The sequence below is a fragment of the Pisolithus orientalis genome, assembly GCF_024613125.1.
Source record: "Pisolithus orientalis strain OTSU chromosome Unknown F5J12scaffold_6, whole genome shotgun sequence".
NCBI classification, from domain to species: Eukaryota; Fungi; Basidiomycota; class Agaricomycetes; order Boletales; family Pisolithaceae; genus Pisolithus; species Pisolithus orientalis.
The window spans coordinates 200785-216401 of NW_026260787.1; the positions used below are offsets into that span (position 1 = coordinate 200785).

Here is a 15617-nt window from a genome sequence, read left to right on the forward strand (position 1 = left end):
TCATATCTTGCTGTGCGCCCATCAAGAAAAACGGGACATCCTATGCCGAAAATGCGATGTCAGTATGAACGCAGTAAAGTTTTACAAACGTATACTAGTCTACTTATCGTGTGTGGGGAGGAATGCCAGTTCTTATTAGTTCAGTGTCCAAGTCTATATTTGGGTCGTTTGTTTTGGTGTACACTCCTGTACATATTGTAGTCGCAGCAGACACGTCAGGACACGTCGGCCAGTCCAAAACGCGGTTCAATTGGTCGTCCAACGCCTGTCATGCAGCCTGCGATGCTCAGTTCAGCACCTCGGATAGGGAAGAAACATGTTCTGCTGTCAGAAATACTTGCGGTAACCTCCACGATGCGCAAGAATTCGAGATGGGCAGCTGCTGCCCACACGCTTGTTGCCAGGGACTCCGCGTTGGCAAAGGATCTCGGTCTACGTAGGGGGAGCTTGGTGGTCGAATCCCAGAGGTCAGGAAGGTTCTCACAGGAAGCCGATCTCATGGGTGGGTTCCAAGAGCTGAAACGAGCCATTCGCGATATCGCAGGTCGGTAACGCGTACTTCCATCATCCCGTTCTTACGTGGTTTCAAGATGTCCAGGGTCTCCCCCTGCCTAGTTCTCCTGGGACCTTTTCTTTCACTTATTCGCTCGCCTCTATCCACGGGACCAATCACGTCCGCTGCCCTCTCCTCCATCCACAATTTCTTCGTATGCGGCTTGATATCTTCCGACTCTTTGGGATTAGAAAGCGCGCTTTCTGAACTGAGCAGCGCTGTCTCACATTGTAAATTCGAAGCTAGTGATTCCTCCGGGGATGAAGTCGTACTCCTCAAGATTATGACGGTAATCCACGATTGCATATGTGGTAGCAGCGTCGGCCCAATGCTGGGCGATGTAGAAATTTGCGAAATGCTCGAAACTGTTCTAACCACATGCTGCCAAATGAGACTAAGTGGTGGGTTTTTATTTGATTTGTGCCACTGTGTCACTGATTGTGTCAAAAAGAAATTCTGCGTCGGTCTGCGGAAGCAACCATGATATCCATCGTCCGAACAATATTTTGTCGCCTGTACGACGTAGATCCTGTCGCAGAAGAAGCTAAACTCCGACTGAACGAGGAAGCTTCGCACCACGGCGATATTAGCATGACTGTGCCGGCTGATATGCCCTAATGGTGTTGAACATCAAAGCCTCGATGACAGCGCTCCAGCTGACTCTACCTCTCAGCACGAGGATTCGAGTGTGTCGGCCGACAATCTTGCAGCACAGAGCGCCATCGTTACCGAGGATACCGTAGCCATTGCTCCTAGACCATGTGCGTTCCCATGATACGTGTCGTTCGATTGTTCTTAATACTTGTGCCAGATGGTCTCCCAGCTCTCTTGGAACTGTTCCGTGTGCTCGTTCATATCCTGGACCCTAATGATCAGATTCACACCGATTCCATCCGCTTGACTGCCCTTGGTATTCTGAATGCCACGATAGAAACCTGTGGAACAGTCATTGGCAATTACCCATCGCTCCTGTCTTTGATCGTTGACCACGGATGCAAACACCTTTTCCAGCTCGCCCGCTCTGATAACCCTTCTATACTACAAGCTGCCTTACGGACGATTGCCATACTGTTCGAAACTATGCGTCCATATCTCAAGCTCCAACAAGAATTATTCCTAACCTTTACTATTGACCGCCTGGCCACTCCCCCGCTTCCAAGGTCCAACATGGCGAAGAGGCTACAAACAGGTTCTTCTCGTCCTAGCACCCCTTCAACACCTGTCCTTGCTCCAGCCAACGTTGATTCTGACACGGAGAAGGGCAGTCTAACACCACCCCGACCTGTTGTTCAACCTGCTCGAGGGGAAACGCGCGATTTGATATTGGAAACATTGAGTCAAATATCTAGGCATCCCTGGTTTATGGTTGACCTCTATACTAATTATGACTGCGATATTAATTGCGACAACCTCTTTGAGCGGCTGGTTGATTTTTTAACCAAGGTAAGCCATTACGTTCTCCACCTCCTTAGTAGTTTTGTAATGCATCCAGGGTGTGTATGCGATGCAGACTTCTTCGGTGTCAGAAGCACAGCAGCTTCACTCGCAGTTCTTATGCCTAGATATGCTACTTGGCTTCGTCGGAGACATGGCTGCGCGGGCTGAAGGGGTACGTGGTTCCATTGCTAGAAGGACGTAAAGAGTGGATTGATGCAAAATTCCAGAGTACTGAAGAATGGAAACCGGTAAGTAGGTCTTTGGTTTCTTAGGGCACGTGTTTGAGGTCCCGGCTGTCAGGAATTTGTTTCGCCCGGGGACTTGATGCAGAGCAAGTCGCGCAAGAAGCTCGTTCTGACTGGGGCTGCGAAGTTCAATTCCAAGCCAAAGCTTGGAATTGCATTTCTTGAAGAAAACGGGCTCATAGACCTAGATCTCTCGGAGCCTCGAACTCGAAGTCTGGCAAAGTTCCTTAAGAGTTGCACGCGCCTGGACAAACGCCTCCTCGGCGATTATATTTCGAAACCGGAAAATGTGGATCTCCTCAAGGAGTTTATCGGACTGTTTGATTTCAAGAATGTGAGTCATGTCACCACTTCTCTTGCCAATCAAAAGCTTAACGCGTATGTCGCGTATAGAAACCTATTGCCGATTCGATGCGTGAAATGCTCGCAACTTTCAGGCTCCCGGGAGAGTCACAACAGATTGCGCGCATAACGGAGACTTTTGCTTCGATATATTTTGCCTCAAACCCACGTAAGGAGAGTCTTAGATCTCTCAGATCAGTTGTGTAACGGATAAATCCTATATTAGCTGAAATCAAGAGTGAAGACGCAGTCTACGTGCTGGCGTATTCTGTCATCATGCTTAACACTGACCTCCACAATCCTCAAGTCCGGGTAAAGCATTTACCTGGCGTCCAGCGAGGCCGTGGCTGACTTGCCTGTAGAAACGGATGACCATAGAAGACTATCAGCGTAATCTCAGAGGAGTGAATGGTGGAGAGAACTTTTCACCGGAATTCTTGGTGAGGAACCAATGGTCCTGTTGATCCCTTGCTGACTTCTACAATTTTGTCCGTGCAGCAAAGTATATATGACTCCATCCGCAAGCGTGAAATCATTATGCCCGAGGAACACACTGGACAGCTAGGCTTCGAGTATGCATGGAAAGAATTGCTTGTCCGTTCAAGGCAATCAGGTATAAATCGTTCTTCCGGTTAGAGAGCTGCGGTTTTAACTGGCACCTGCAGGACCGTTCGTGATGTGCAACACCTCCTTATTTGACTGTGACATGTTCAAGGCAATGTGGAAATCGGTTATTTCTGCGATCGCCCATGCATTCATTAGTTTTGACGATGAATACATCATCCAACGAGCAATATCCGGTTTTCGTCAATGTGCCACCCTGGCCGGACACTTCAACCTTCCAGACGTATTCGATTTCATCGTCGCGTCTCTTTCTCAAGCAACAGGCCTTCTGACGGTCAATCTTCCTGCCCATGTGCCCAATTACCCGGTAGTCGATGCCGAAGGGCAGTCAGTGACAATTTCTTCATTATCTGTGCGACTCGGGACGAACTTCAAGGGTCAGCTTGCTGCTGTTGTCTTGTTTAATATCGTCAATGGCAATGGCAATGCCTTACGTGAAGGGTGGACTCAGGTAGGTTGCTATCGTCTACCACCTGCAAGCGCACGGTTCTCAGGGACCCTTTCCGTTAGATTTTCGAAATGTTCCAAAATTTATTCATGCATTCTTTGTTACCAATGAGGATGTTGCAAATGGAAGACTTCCTCGGGGGCGTTACAATGATCCCCCTACGCGGAAGTCACCCTTCACGGCAGGTGCAAAGGAACGATGGCGGTTTACTATCGACACTGTCTTCGTACCTTATGACGCCTTACGGGTCGAGTTCCGAGAACCTCATTCCAGAAGCGACGGATTCAGAGGTGGAGAGTACACTCTGCACGATCGACTGCATCAAATCTTGTCGTCTGGATGAACTCTATGCGCAGATCATGTGAGTAATCACCCTAGCTTGAAGGACTGCCCCGCTAACGGCTGTGAAGGCAATTAGATGCGGAGGCGCTTGTTGCCGCCATCAAAGCCCTTGAGGCACTCGCGCACGAAAGAACGGTAACCAAACTCAAGGAAGAAACAGACGATGTCTCACTACCATATAATCCGTCCCTTGCGAATGAGGGTCCATACGTACTAGCATATGATCCTGCTGCCGTTTTTCTCCTCGAAACCATGGTAAGCATAGCTTGTCAGACACCTCAGCACCTAGACGATCTCTGGTATGTTCGCACTACCTTCAGATGCGAGATCACTCTGTCCTGATTAGCGTTGCAGGCCCATCATATTTGAACATCTCTCGGCACTGCTATCAGCAGCTGCTCATTACAGCGTGCTATTGATCGAACGTGCCGTCGTCGCGCTATTGCGCATTTGCGTAATACTTGCACAAAAGGTGCGTGAATGGCTGGGGCATGTGCACCTGGTCTAGTTGAATGAATGGGTGTCCAGGATGCACTGCGCGACCAAGTGTATCTCTCATTGGACCTAATCGCCCATCTACCGCCTTCGGTTGCTAACTCCGTCGCTGAGCACGTTACAGCGGGTGTGAACCTCATACTTCAGCAGGAAGGCATCGCGAGGTAGGTTTCTACTCACTTTCCGAGATTAATAATAAGACATGCTGCTGGGTAGCACACAAACCGAATGGAACTTGATCAGTGCGGCCCTCCGGACGACCATTTCTCACCCCGAGGCTGCCCGCTCCACCTTTTCACTTGTTGCGAGTATCGCGTCCGAAGTTCAAGGTCAGAAAGTAACACAGAACAACTTCGCGTGCCTGGTGGCTATCCTAGATGACTTTGCAACTGCTGCGGGAGCCTCGATACGTGCTCAGTTGCAGAAATCGAGGCGTGCTCTACTTCAGCCTACGACGGAGTAAGTTACTACTCCGCAACCCCTAAAATGCGTTCACACCAAAGATGTCAGGTCCCCGATTGTCGAGCGTGGTCGAAAAGCTATCGACCTGTTGGCTGACCTTAAGAGGTTCATCGCGCCGTTATCTGCAGCCGGCAACCTGCCACCCGCAAATGGTAATGTCCACTAGGTGTTTGGCCGACAGTATTCACCTTAATTTTCGTTTCCCAGCGTGGCGACAATATTGCCTCCCCTTGCTTTCTTCCCTAGGAAAGCAGTCCACTAACCCCTCACGACTTGTCCGAAACGTTGCCATCGTTCAACTGCAGCGACTTCTCCTCGGCTCTCAACTTGTCTACGATGAGACGGATCATAGCTACGTGGAGGAAATATTCAATAGCATCATCTTTCCTCTCGTCGACGACCTTCTGAAACCCCAGGTATACCATCTGGATCCATCCGGCATATCGGAAACACGCCTTCGAGCGTCCACATTGTTATGCAAGGCGTTCATGCATTTCGAGGTGCGGGATAGGCATAGGAAAGTGGATGTCAGAGTGATATGGATCGAGATCCTGGACTTGCTCGACAGTTTGATCAGTGTAGAGAAGAGTGAACAGCTGGTCAGTACGGCACTCGCACATAATTCGTTTGCCATTTATGCTGATGCGTGATTTTTATAGTATGAGGCGGTCTCCGAATCGCTCAAAAACGCAGTTCTGGTGATGAACGCAGCCGGCATCTTGGTGCCACCTTCAGAACATTGCGACGAGCAACATCGGACGTTCTGGTCGGCGACGCGTGACAGACTGGAACGCTTTCTACCTGGCTTTTTGGCAGAAGTCATTCCTGCACCAGAGGCTGCCGAGCCCGTGGCTACAACTGCTACAACTGGAACGTAGAAATGTGATAACAGTTCACTAACTTATCGGCATCGGCGAGAGTAGTAGTACAAAGACCGAATCATCACATACACTAAATGAACTTCATCTTCGACGGACTACTCGGATGGCCTTTAGTAAAACGCGGGGAGTTCGCAGAGACACTCACCGTATGCGGGTGTATGCGGCAAATAGAATTGCCAGTGGTGCGATAGTATACCCTACTAACCGAACGAGGAAATCACTATGATGGGTTACCCAGGTAGACCATGTGCCTGCCAGGTAAGCTGTGAACAAGGTCAGGGAGAAGATGATGTATCCTGATAATCTAAACCGCCGTAATAAGCAATTGAATGCAACAAAGATCCCGTTGATGGCTGACCTATGGTACTTCCACACGGCCTTGGCCTTCATACCACCGCCCAAGACGGCACCGCCGAACCAAACACTTGCGCCTCCGATCAACGCTTGGGTGACAAGCCAGACGACGGCAATTATCCCGAATGTCTGATGGATTGTATCGTATTAGAGGGGTGATAGGCTAGCTGAATGAAACGCTTACGCCATGCCAAGTAGTAAAATGAGGGGCTGAATGAAGCGACTTGTTGTAAACCATAAATGCCGTTCCAGCCAGGATGCAGGGGATGCCGACCCCAAGCATTGCGATCTGATGTCTCTTGAGGCCAGCAGCCTTAGTCGCAGGTTGCGACGTTGGTTGAAGGGTGAGTATGCCTTTTCCACTGTGTGAGTAGGGGCGGTGGATAGAGCGCAATTTTCCAGCGCACCATATGTGAAACAGGCAATGGCAGAGCTTTGGAGGATGGGATGGTATGCGAACCAACCTAACGACGCGGGATTGTTGGTGAAGACGATACCCCATGTAACCAGAACAAAAACCTGACGACATGGAGTCAGTTTCTCACAAATTAGGATATTTATGAACATACAAGTACCGCCGCCTGCAATGATGTTCAACAAGATGCACACTTATACACAAGTTGACATACTTACCAATGCGACATACTGGGCGGCTTTGTCCCCCTTGCGACCCTCTGTTCTCAGGCTGGTGGTGGTGCGGGCCATTTCGACTTGCTCAGGGTCAACGTTGGAAAGGAGGCCCTCTTGTTCGTGGGTGTCACTGGCAGGCAGGTTGTCAGTTGAACTACTCATACTGCGGAGACGAGCGAGCGGTAGAAGCACAACAATCAAACCGATACATCACCTTGCCACCTCCAGTAAAGCGCAGCCTGTGGCGATAAGGAGACCTCAGCCCTGCGGACGACGGCGAAGCTCGCATTACATAACGCAACTTGTGGCATACATACTCTCGTCAGTGATCCGACGTAAATGTTATCGTGGGTCCAGTATCACTTAAGTCGCCGGTTCAAGTATAATATCACCAAAGGCGAGTCACCCTCTACTGAAACCGAACAGCATGATCAATGTCGATGTCGATATCTCTACAGCTGTCTTGGCTCTGGGACTCGCGTTCGCACTCACAGGGGCGATATTCCTGCAGTCTTGTTCCCTGCTCTCCGGCTCCCGCCAATGGCTCTGTCGTGTGCTGAGTAGGAAAGCTCTCCCCGACTACGCGAAGCTGACCGGAGTTCCTGCCCCAAAACCGCTTCACAACTTTGATGCCGCCAGAGCTCGCCCGTACCGGCCATTCAGATGGGAGTATCACCAGAACATGTGTACGTCCCAACACTGCATTCTAATGCTATTCTGCTGATTCAGTGCCCTCAGCTCTCAGCGAGTTTGAACCAAACTGGTGGATAGAGCTCGAGAGCACCTATCTCTCGACAATCGCCCAGCGAAAAAAGCTATACGCTGACCACGGAAAGTTGATAATTGACGAGCTGGAAGGAAGCCGAGAGGCATCAAGGGAGTGCATGGAAATGGTCATTCAGTACATTTGCCAGAGATACCCGAATCAATTCCGTTACAACGACTGGACGGGCGTATTCACTAATGAAATTCTCCATACCCGGGTCGACACCACCACGATACACCCATTGATATTTCTCCTTGAACATGTTCCCGAGGATTTCTTCATCGTACAAGAGGATCCTCTGACTGGGCTTTATCGTATGACAGCCGGTATCGCATGTTCAGCCATAGGCTGGAACATCAGCCATAAAATTGGCAAACCACTTGGTGAAATCCACGATCCCGTTCCGGACTACAAGGAAAAGATGGCGCTTTCGGTGGATAGGTACGATCCGTGAGGCGATGTGATAGGCAGTCCGTCCTGACGCTCGGTTAGATATTTCTCTAAGTTGTCCTGTGACAAGCCCATCCAGCGAGGGGCATGGAGTTTAGAAGTCGGGGAACCACTCTTTTTCCAAAAAGATTCACCAAAGTGGCATCACCGCAGTCGTCAGGATCCAGACTTGCTGACGTCTGATATATTTCTGCGGGTCGACTGGCAAACTCTGCGACGTTTGCCAAGGTCACGGGCTATTGTATTCAACTTCAAAGCTCTGTTTACACCTATCACCGACTTTCGACGAGAGCCTTACATCCCCAGGTTACTCCTCAAAGTGTTGCGAGAAGGGAAGAAGTCGATGATGGAATACAAGGAGTCCTGGCATACCGAACACAAGGTTATACCTGCGCTTGAAGAGTGGGCGAAGGAACAGGAGCAGAAAGGATGGGTGCCAAGCGATTGGAAGGAAAGGACGCTAGATGAGCATCCGTTCTACCCAGGATGGAAGGATCATTATCCCATCCATGATTAGGAATCGGTCGTACGACCACGGCTTGCCCGTTCATGAATTATCATCATCTTCCATCAGCTCAGCCAATTCACGCTCTTCTTTTGGTAGCTTGCCGGTTTTGTTACCACCTCTGGGTTATGTATATTAATTAACCTTCGGCTCAAACATAGTTGAGACACCGAATAACCAAATGACGTCTGCATATGCAGTGACAACGTCAACCTCCTGAAGTGTCTGTCACTACAGGATGGTCGATCAGTCGGTGGCTGGACAGTTGTGAGTATCGTGTGACGTCTAGCTGGACACCACGACATCAGCATGTTCAACGCGAGGCCGGGCCTTCTCATTGCTGAGTTTGTCGACAAGTTAGTGACCACCGAGACAATTACTTACCCGTGCCCGTTTAACCTGCGTGTCGATATACCACCCAACACAGCAGCCTGATATAAAGTGTTGTCAAACGTTATCGACGGCGGCGAAGGCACAAACGCAGAGATACCCGCGTTCTAACACTTCGACGTCTCTCCACACATCATTGTCATACCGGTGGACAGCATCGAGTTCGATTTTACGCTGGAATGTTCGCGAGAGTACCACGGGCCAGTGTTACATAACGGTGTCACCTACCCTTTTTTCACGTCAGCACCGAGGCACCATGCTTATTTGATTGGATCGGCGATTTGTACTTACTCAAGGAACATAGCAAGGGTACCAAAGCGGAGGCGAACCGGGGCCACCTGTAGTAATGAAAGAGTTTGGCCCAAAGCTCAGAGGATTGGTGCGAAGAACCTCCTCGTGGCCACTTGAGAAGTTGCTTCGTAAGGGGGTGTAACCACACCTTATCCACAGGTCCCTGGTTTTACTCATCAATATTCAATCTCCATCAGCTGACAAGACACATTCTGTCGTTCGAAACATCCAGGGATATCACAAACCAGTGGGTCGACCTTACCTAAAGAAATGTGAGATGCGATAGGTAAAACAACAAAGTACGCTATGGATACAATAAAACCCTAAACTTCCTCGTCCGATATCTGTATTTCATCCGCGTTAACCTCCGGCAGTTTGGCTGTCTGCGGCGTTTCCGACGGAGACCCATCCAATCTTGGTAGCGTGGTATTTTTGGCGGCTACGAATGAAGGACCTTTGACTGCGCCAGCTTGCTGTTCAGCAGCGGCCATTGGATCACTAGGCTGAGGGCTTGCGTCTTGGGCACCTCCATTATTTTGTTTAGTGGACAGAGTCTGCGCGGCGAGATAGGATGCCTCGGTGTTGAATTGAGCTTGCACACTTCGTTTTATTCGAAGCATCTCCCTGAAGGTATCCTCTGACCCAGTTTCGATCTCGAAGCTGTTCCACTCTGTCCAGAATTTCGTATTGACACGCGGGTCACAGAATTGTGAGGCGTGCGCGTAGATGGCACGGGCGCGGTCAATTTCCCCGAGTTTGCGTTCAAGAGCCGCGAACCGCAAACACATTTCAGAGGTCTGCTTAGGGGGCAGAACTTCGATAGCGCGTTCGTAAATTGGTCGAGTCGCAGGCAATCCGTAGTTGGCGGTGGCTTTTGCGATGTATATGGTATACATCTACGAAGGTTGTTAGTACACATCCACTTGAGATCAGTAACAACATACCTCAAACTTGTCTTCGTCGGCAACTACCTGCGTAGCACGTTCGTATATCGCCATGGCGCGCTTTGCAAGGCCGTAATCCTCCTCGAGTTGACAGTACATAAGGAATAACGGCTTGCATGATTTCGCAGGGCACTTCTCCAGTGCTTGTTCGAAAAGGTCGCGTGCAGCGCTCCAGTTTTGTCCCTGCCTGTGGAGGGTCAGAAAGGAAACGAAGAGGAGAATCATAGACGTACATATCGTTTGATGAACTTCGACAAATAAATGTTCCAAATTTCGAACGATATCGGGTAGGTGAATAGCTCCGTTCCACGTTCGTACACCTGCATGCGATCAACCAGGGCTGCCAACGCAGGAATTGCGTCATTACCTTGAAGCTGTCCTCCCAATATCCGTTTTCTTCCAGAAAAGCAGCGTAATTGATAATGATCTGTGCATTCGCAATCTTCAACTCCATGATTTTATCGTAGACCGCTTTCGCCGATTCAACCGTTCCAATGGATTCCTCTAGGTCGACATAGAATGACCACAATTTCAGGGATTTAAATAGCCGCGCTTGTACGGGCAATGTCTGGGATATATCAGCGATGCACTGTATTAACAATGTCCGCAAACTTACGTGATCGTGGTAGTTGACCTTCGCATTTTTCGGAACAGCCGCTGCACGCTGCATGACTCGGACCGCGTCATCATAATTCCTACAAGGCTATAAATGAAAACCTTGTGAAATGTTGGCCGAGGGACTTACTCATGACGCAATTCCATCTCAGCCCATTCACACCAGATTTCTGCAAGGTCTTCAACGGTCTTGAAATTGACTTTGGTAGCCTTTTCCAGGATCTTGCGTGCATTGTCGAGATCGGGCTCTGCAGTGCCAGATGCGCCTCCTTCTTCGTAGTACCTCGCAAAATTGATATATAGCCGATAGAAATTAGCAGTAGCTTTGCGAGGGCTGATAGTTTGTAGAGCTTCGGTATACGTCTCGGCCACCTGAAACGTGAATAAATTCGTGAAAGACGAATAAAGGCGCTGAGGAAACCATACCTTCTCGTCATCATTGCCCCATAGTGCCACTCGCTTCTCCCACTCTTGAACGTCGTTCGGGTTCCGTCGTAGGAGGACGTCATTGACAAGGAAAGGTCGTCGATTCATTAAGTCCTCAAACTCTTTCATTCTGATATCCACTTCACGCTCTGTGTCTTTGATATCCTCCTCGTCTTCATCTTCGTCCGGATTTTCTAAACTCTCCATCATTGCACTAATGATAGACTCGCTAAATTCAGCGTAACCATCGAATATTTGTGTGAAGTCTCTGATGGTGAGGACTGAGGCAATGCCGGCCTCGAACGTAGTTTTCGCTCGGTCGAATTCACCTCGTTTGATCCAATACGTTGCGAGGCCTGTCCAGAGACGGCCAGCTTGATCCTTGTATACCTCGAGGCCATCTTTCCGCACGATACGTTCGATATTGAGTTTACGTTTGCTGAGTGGATCCTCATCTTCATCGTACACAGAAAGGGGCTTCCCATCCGCGGCAGCAGGCACGGGGGGACCGGCTACTCGCACGAGTTTCCCATCCGCAGAAGCGGAATCCTCCTTCTCCTTCGCCTCCGCATCTGCTCTGGCATCCGCGGCATTGGATTCAATGGTATCATCGACGTCGAGCCCGACTTCTTCTGCAAAGCGTTCGACAACATCCAAGAAATCTCCGAGTAACTGGTAGGGACTTTTCCCTTCTGGACTGATATACTCTCCGCGCGCAGCTCTCCTTGCCAAAGACAGTAATAGCTTGGCAGCCTCCAGTGGGCGAGGAGTGGAGTCTGCGGGGTTGAGCAATAACGATGCATAGTGTTCAGTGAGACTTGGGTCAGCAGTGAGATACCGACGGTATACGGCAACCATTGTCGCACCCCCCCTACCTTCTGCCCACAGCAGGTATCGCATCCATATGCGGGAGTGCAAAGAAGGGGGCAGCGTGCGCAACGCACGATCAAACGTCCGGCGAGCATGAGTGTGAGATATGACGGGCGGACAGAGAGGATGAGAGAAGATGGAAAAATACATCAACCAAAGGCGAGGTAGCTGATAGTCCATTAGCATAATTTGAAGATGGTGTGGGGTATACGCGTACCTTTGGCAGCCACATTAGGGCGCGTTCATATGTCGCCACGAGTGCTATCCATTCCTCCAAACCGACGACCCCGTCCAATCCACCATCCCACTCCTCGCTATAATCGTGCTCTTCCTCTAAGGCGTCCTTCATTTCCGGAAACTTCTTCCTTCCGCCTGCCCTTTTCTTGTGGATTGGTGGGCCAAGCACGTAAGACATTCTCATCTGCAGGTACGACTTCCAGAGTTTGAATGAGCCGGGTAGCTGAACGAGAGCAGACTCGTATAAGTAGGTTAGACACTGAAGCGAGCGTCGCGCGAGAGGAGTAGCGAGCGGCCCGAGGAGTTGGGTCCGAGCATCATTCACAGTACCGGCACGTCGCTCGGCCTTTAGCTGCGCGTTGAACGCATCTCTGGTGTTGTGTATAGCTGTCCACCACGCGCGGAATGACGCCGGGTTGCGAAGCAGGTCTTCTTCCCGTTGAGCATCGTTGATGGTGAGCAAGTCTGGATGTGTCTTTGGCGTTGGGACCGGCAGTGTCAGTGGAAAGTAAGACGACAGCTCCTGCAGCGCCATCGCGACAGACGGCATCGAAGGAAAGAGGACAATTAATTTTGATGTGTTATTTCGTGCAAATTGACTTATCCTCATAAATAAATTGAACTTGTCCGCTGAACAATATTTGCTGCACGACATCATGGTAAGTGAGGAGTCAAAGCCGTCTGCATATTACGACCACAGACGATTGGCCTAGCACAATGTCAGGCGCGTCCGTCAGTCTCCGGCTGCCATCCAGGCAAACAAGGAGCGAGAGAGATCAAAGATTGTTGATTATCTTGCGCTCACAAACGACGTGATCTCCCGCGTAATACCTTCAGGTCTGTGAACCATGACTCAAACTGATCTTCCCTCCGCAGAAGAATAACAAGGACTGGAGCAGGGACGCATTCGATGCGACTCAGAAATTGCTTGAGAAGAATCCAGAATTCTACACTATCTGGAACTACCGTCGAAACATCATGCTAAACGGAATCTTCCCTGATAGGTTTGTAACTTCGTCTGATAACATGATCTGTTGTAACCCAGGCCCTAGTACCTCCGAACAGTTAAACAATATCCTTGCCAGCGAGTTGATGTTGACAACTACAGCGCTCAAAGACCATCCTAAAGTATATTGGCTGTGGAATCATCGTCATTGGTGTCTCCAGAACATACCTGACGGGCCTATCGTTAAGAGAAACCGTCATTACAATGGAGGATTGACAACTGGAACAAAGAACTTGCTGTGGTAGACAAGATGCTCAATGCAGATCCACGAAACTGTTAGCTTCGATCCATTCCCTCTGTCGACTTCACTGACCGCTATGTGCTTTCCACAAGTTATGGCGTGGAACTATCGTAGATATGTTCTAGCGAGTATGCCGATTCAGCGGCCTGAAACGGCGGAACTGGCGTACACTACCCGTAAAATCAGCTCTAGTTTCTCGAACTTTAGTGCCTGGCATCAGCGCTCTAAGATTTATACATCTCTGTGGCGCTCAGGTCAGCTGGACCCTGTCAAGTCGCGAGACGAAGGTACTTTTTTCTTCTTCTATATCTTTCTTATCTGGACGATTCGTTGATCTCGTAAAGAGCTCGAACTGATACACAACGCGATATACACGGATCCGGACGACCAGAGTGCATGGATATACCACAGGTGGCTAATGGGGTCAGGTACAGCGAATTCATCTGCCCGATTTAATGCGGACAACTTAGCGCAGCCCATAGGAGAGAACGAAAAACAACTTCTACGAGAGATAATGGTCATCGAAGAACTGCTGGACGAACAGCCTGACAGTAAATGTAAGATCATCTTGTCATACAACCAGCCGAAACTAATGGACATCAGGGTGCATGGATTCCCTAGTGTATTACAACAGATTGCTTTTGCAAAAGCATCGTCCCCACAGCACGGAACTCAGGGGAAAATGCCTCGTATTGCTTCAACAACTGGAAGACATCGATCCCCCTCGACGGTACAGATACTGGGAGACAGGTGATTTTGTTGTCTCTCATTCAGTCGTTCTGTGGCTCAAACCAGGGATACAGCCGAAGAGATTCGAAGGATCCAGCCTCATGAGGTCACCGAATGTGTATGAACACCTCCTTATCTGCCTTCTCTAACCACAACTGCCTTTGAGCAATACCATCATCTCTCTGAATACAACGCGTCTGATAATTCTTACCGTGACCAGTGGTTTACCGGCAAACATCGCATAGCTTACCTACGCTTAGGTTGACCTGCCACCAAGCGAACTAGGAGCATTTGCATCTGCGAGGTTTGTATTGTTCGCATATTTGGAGCATCAGGACTGAACCCACAAACTCAATCGCTTGATTCATGATGTGCCACCATCCACACTTATTTTTTGCTGACAACGGATCCTAAACGCACAGAACCGGCCCAGCAACCTCTACAACGCTGTCATGCATCGGCGTTGTTCTAATTGAGGGCCTACCCGTCCAACCCCCCCCTCACAGTTGCCTTTTCTGACCCGGCGAGAAAACTGTGGTCTACATGCTACGGAACTTGTGACAGTGTATCCGCAGAGCCTGACTGCGGGCGGAAAGCGATTCGGAATGGAAGGCCATCAGGGTGATTGATACCAAGATCGGCTTTTGGCTAACTACATAGGGAAACGACTTCAAATCAGCCACTAAGAGGCTTAACAGAGAGTGCTTAGCCAGCATTCCGCAAAGCGAAAGTTAGGATACTCTATATAGTGTAGATGGTCCTGATGTTATGATATCCGTTACAGCCGTACTCAACCCCTTTCTTCCTCACTTGTCTCCCGCTTTCTGGATCACGAGGGCTAGAGATTACACAACTTCAATACATTTACTAGGTCGTGAGTCCTGGTTGCCACCTAGCTCATTCCTCATTTTTTCCCGGGTCCAGCATATTCCCAAACTTTCTATCATTGCGTCTTGCTCAATGTCGCTGTGAGAAGGCTTGCTTAAGTGCTTCCGAATCCGGCGCAACTCGTTCGGCCGACTGTCTTCGCTCGTCTTCAACCCACATGCAACCAGCACGTTCGAGGTAGAAGGATGTAGCAATGGCGCGTCCCAAGGTAATCCTAGATGTATTGCTGCGTGCGACATAAAACAGCGTGCTTGTGTCTGTGCCCATGTCATCTTCGAGCACGTCTGCGAGTTTGGATGTCACTTGTTGGCATTCCCGCCAGCGCATCAGCAGTGCTGCATGACCAGCACAGGTACGGTAAAGCGCCATCTGAATGCTTGCCCTGATGACTCGCGTGGTTGTCCACTAGTGTTGCGAAATTTAACGCAGGAATTCCCATACATCCG

The 15617-nt window shown here is 49.7% G+C and overlaps 5 protein-coding genes across 5 annotated transcripts; 3 read left to right on the forward strand and 2 right to left on the reverse strand.

Moving 5' to 3' along the window:
- Positions 1 to 282: 282 nt before the first annotated feature.
- F5J12DRAFT_904092 (uncharacterized protein) lies at positions 283 to 5826 on the forward strand (the record flags this gene model as incomplete). Its single annotated transcript, XM_051748481.1, has 20 exons — positions 283 to 548; positions 599 to 954; positions 1005 to 1150; positions 1227 to 1314; positions 1365 to 1996; positions 2046 to 2162; positions 2291 to 2569; positions 2629 to 2746; positions 2804 to 2889; positions 2940 to 3017; positions 3076 to 3190; positions 3243 to 3652; positions 3712 to 4010; positions 4060 to 4290; positions 4346 to 4463; positions 4520 to 4650; positions 4703 to 4945; positions 4997 to 5100; positions 5156 to 5547; positions 5608 to 5826. 20 exons carry the CDS (start codon positions 283 to 285, stop codon positions 5824 to 5826), a joined length of 4428 nt encoding a protein of 1475 aa, XP_051602481.1.
- A 45-nt stretch (positions 5827 to 5871) lies between these two features.
- F5J12DRAFT_967112 (uncharacterized protein) lies at positions 5872 to 6975 on the reverse strand (the record flags this gene model as incomplete). The annotated part of the gene is made up of 6 exons (XM_051750021.1): positions 5872 to 6133; positions 6188 to 6312; positions 6368 to 6537; positions 6591 to 6702; positions 6753 to 6764; positions 6817 to 6975. The coding sequence occupies 6 exons, from the start codon at positions 6973 to 6975 to the stop codon at positions 5971 to 5973; spliced, it is 741 nt and encodes a 246-aa protein (XP_051602482.1). The 3' UTR covers positions 5872 to 5970.
- A 265-nt stretch (positions 6976 to 7240) lies between these two features.
- Positions 7241 to 8546, forward strand: F5J12DRAFT_904094 (uncharacterized protein; the record flags this gene model as incomplete). Its single annotated transcript, XM_051748482.1, has 4 exons — positions 7241 to 7293; positions 7378 to 7499; positions 7552 to 8020; positions 8072 to 8546. The coding sequence occupies 4 exons, from the start codon at positions 7241 to 7243 to the stop codon at positions 8544 to 8546; spliced, it is 1119 nt and encodes a 372-aa protein (XP_051602483.1).
- Positions 8547 to 9538: 992 nt separating this feature from the next.
- On the reverse strand, positions 9539 to 12857 carry F5J12DRAFT_780775 (uncharacterized protein; the record flags this gene model as incomplete). The annotated part of the gene is made up of 8 exons (XM_051742507.1): positions 9539 to 10111; positions 10160 to 10342; positions 10393 to 10479; positions 10527 to 10727; positions 10776 to 10854; positions 10905 to 11146; positions 11201 to 12238; positions 12288 to 12857. The coding sequence occupies 8 exons, from the start codon at positions 12855 to 12857 to the stop codon at positions 9539 to 9541; spliced, it is 2973 nt and encodes a 990-aa protein (XP_051602484.1).
- Positions 12858 to 12963: 106 nt separating this feature from the next.
- On the forward strand, positions 12964 to 14432 carry F5J12DRAFT_904096 (rab-protein geranylgeranyltransferase; the record flags this gene model as incomplete). The annotated part of the gene is made up of 9 exons (XM_051748483.1): positions 12964 to 12966; positions 13021 to 13131; positions 13184 to 13311; positions 13360 to 13508; positions 13544 to 13588; positions 13647 to 13841; positions 13899 to 14111; positions 14158 to 14304; positions 14350 to 14432. The coding sequence occupies 9 exons, from the start codon at positions 12964 to 12966 to the stop codon at positions 14430 to 14432; spliced, it is 1074 nt and encodes a 357-aa protein (XP_051602485.1).
- Between the last annotated feature and the right edge of the window lie 1185 nt (positions 14433 to 15617).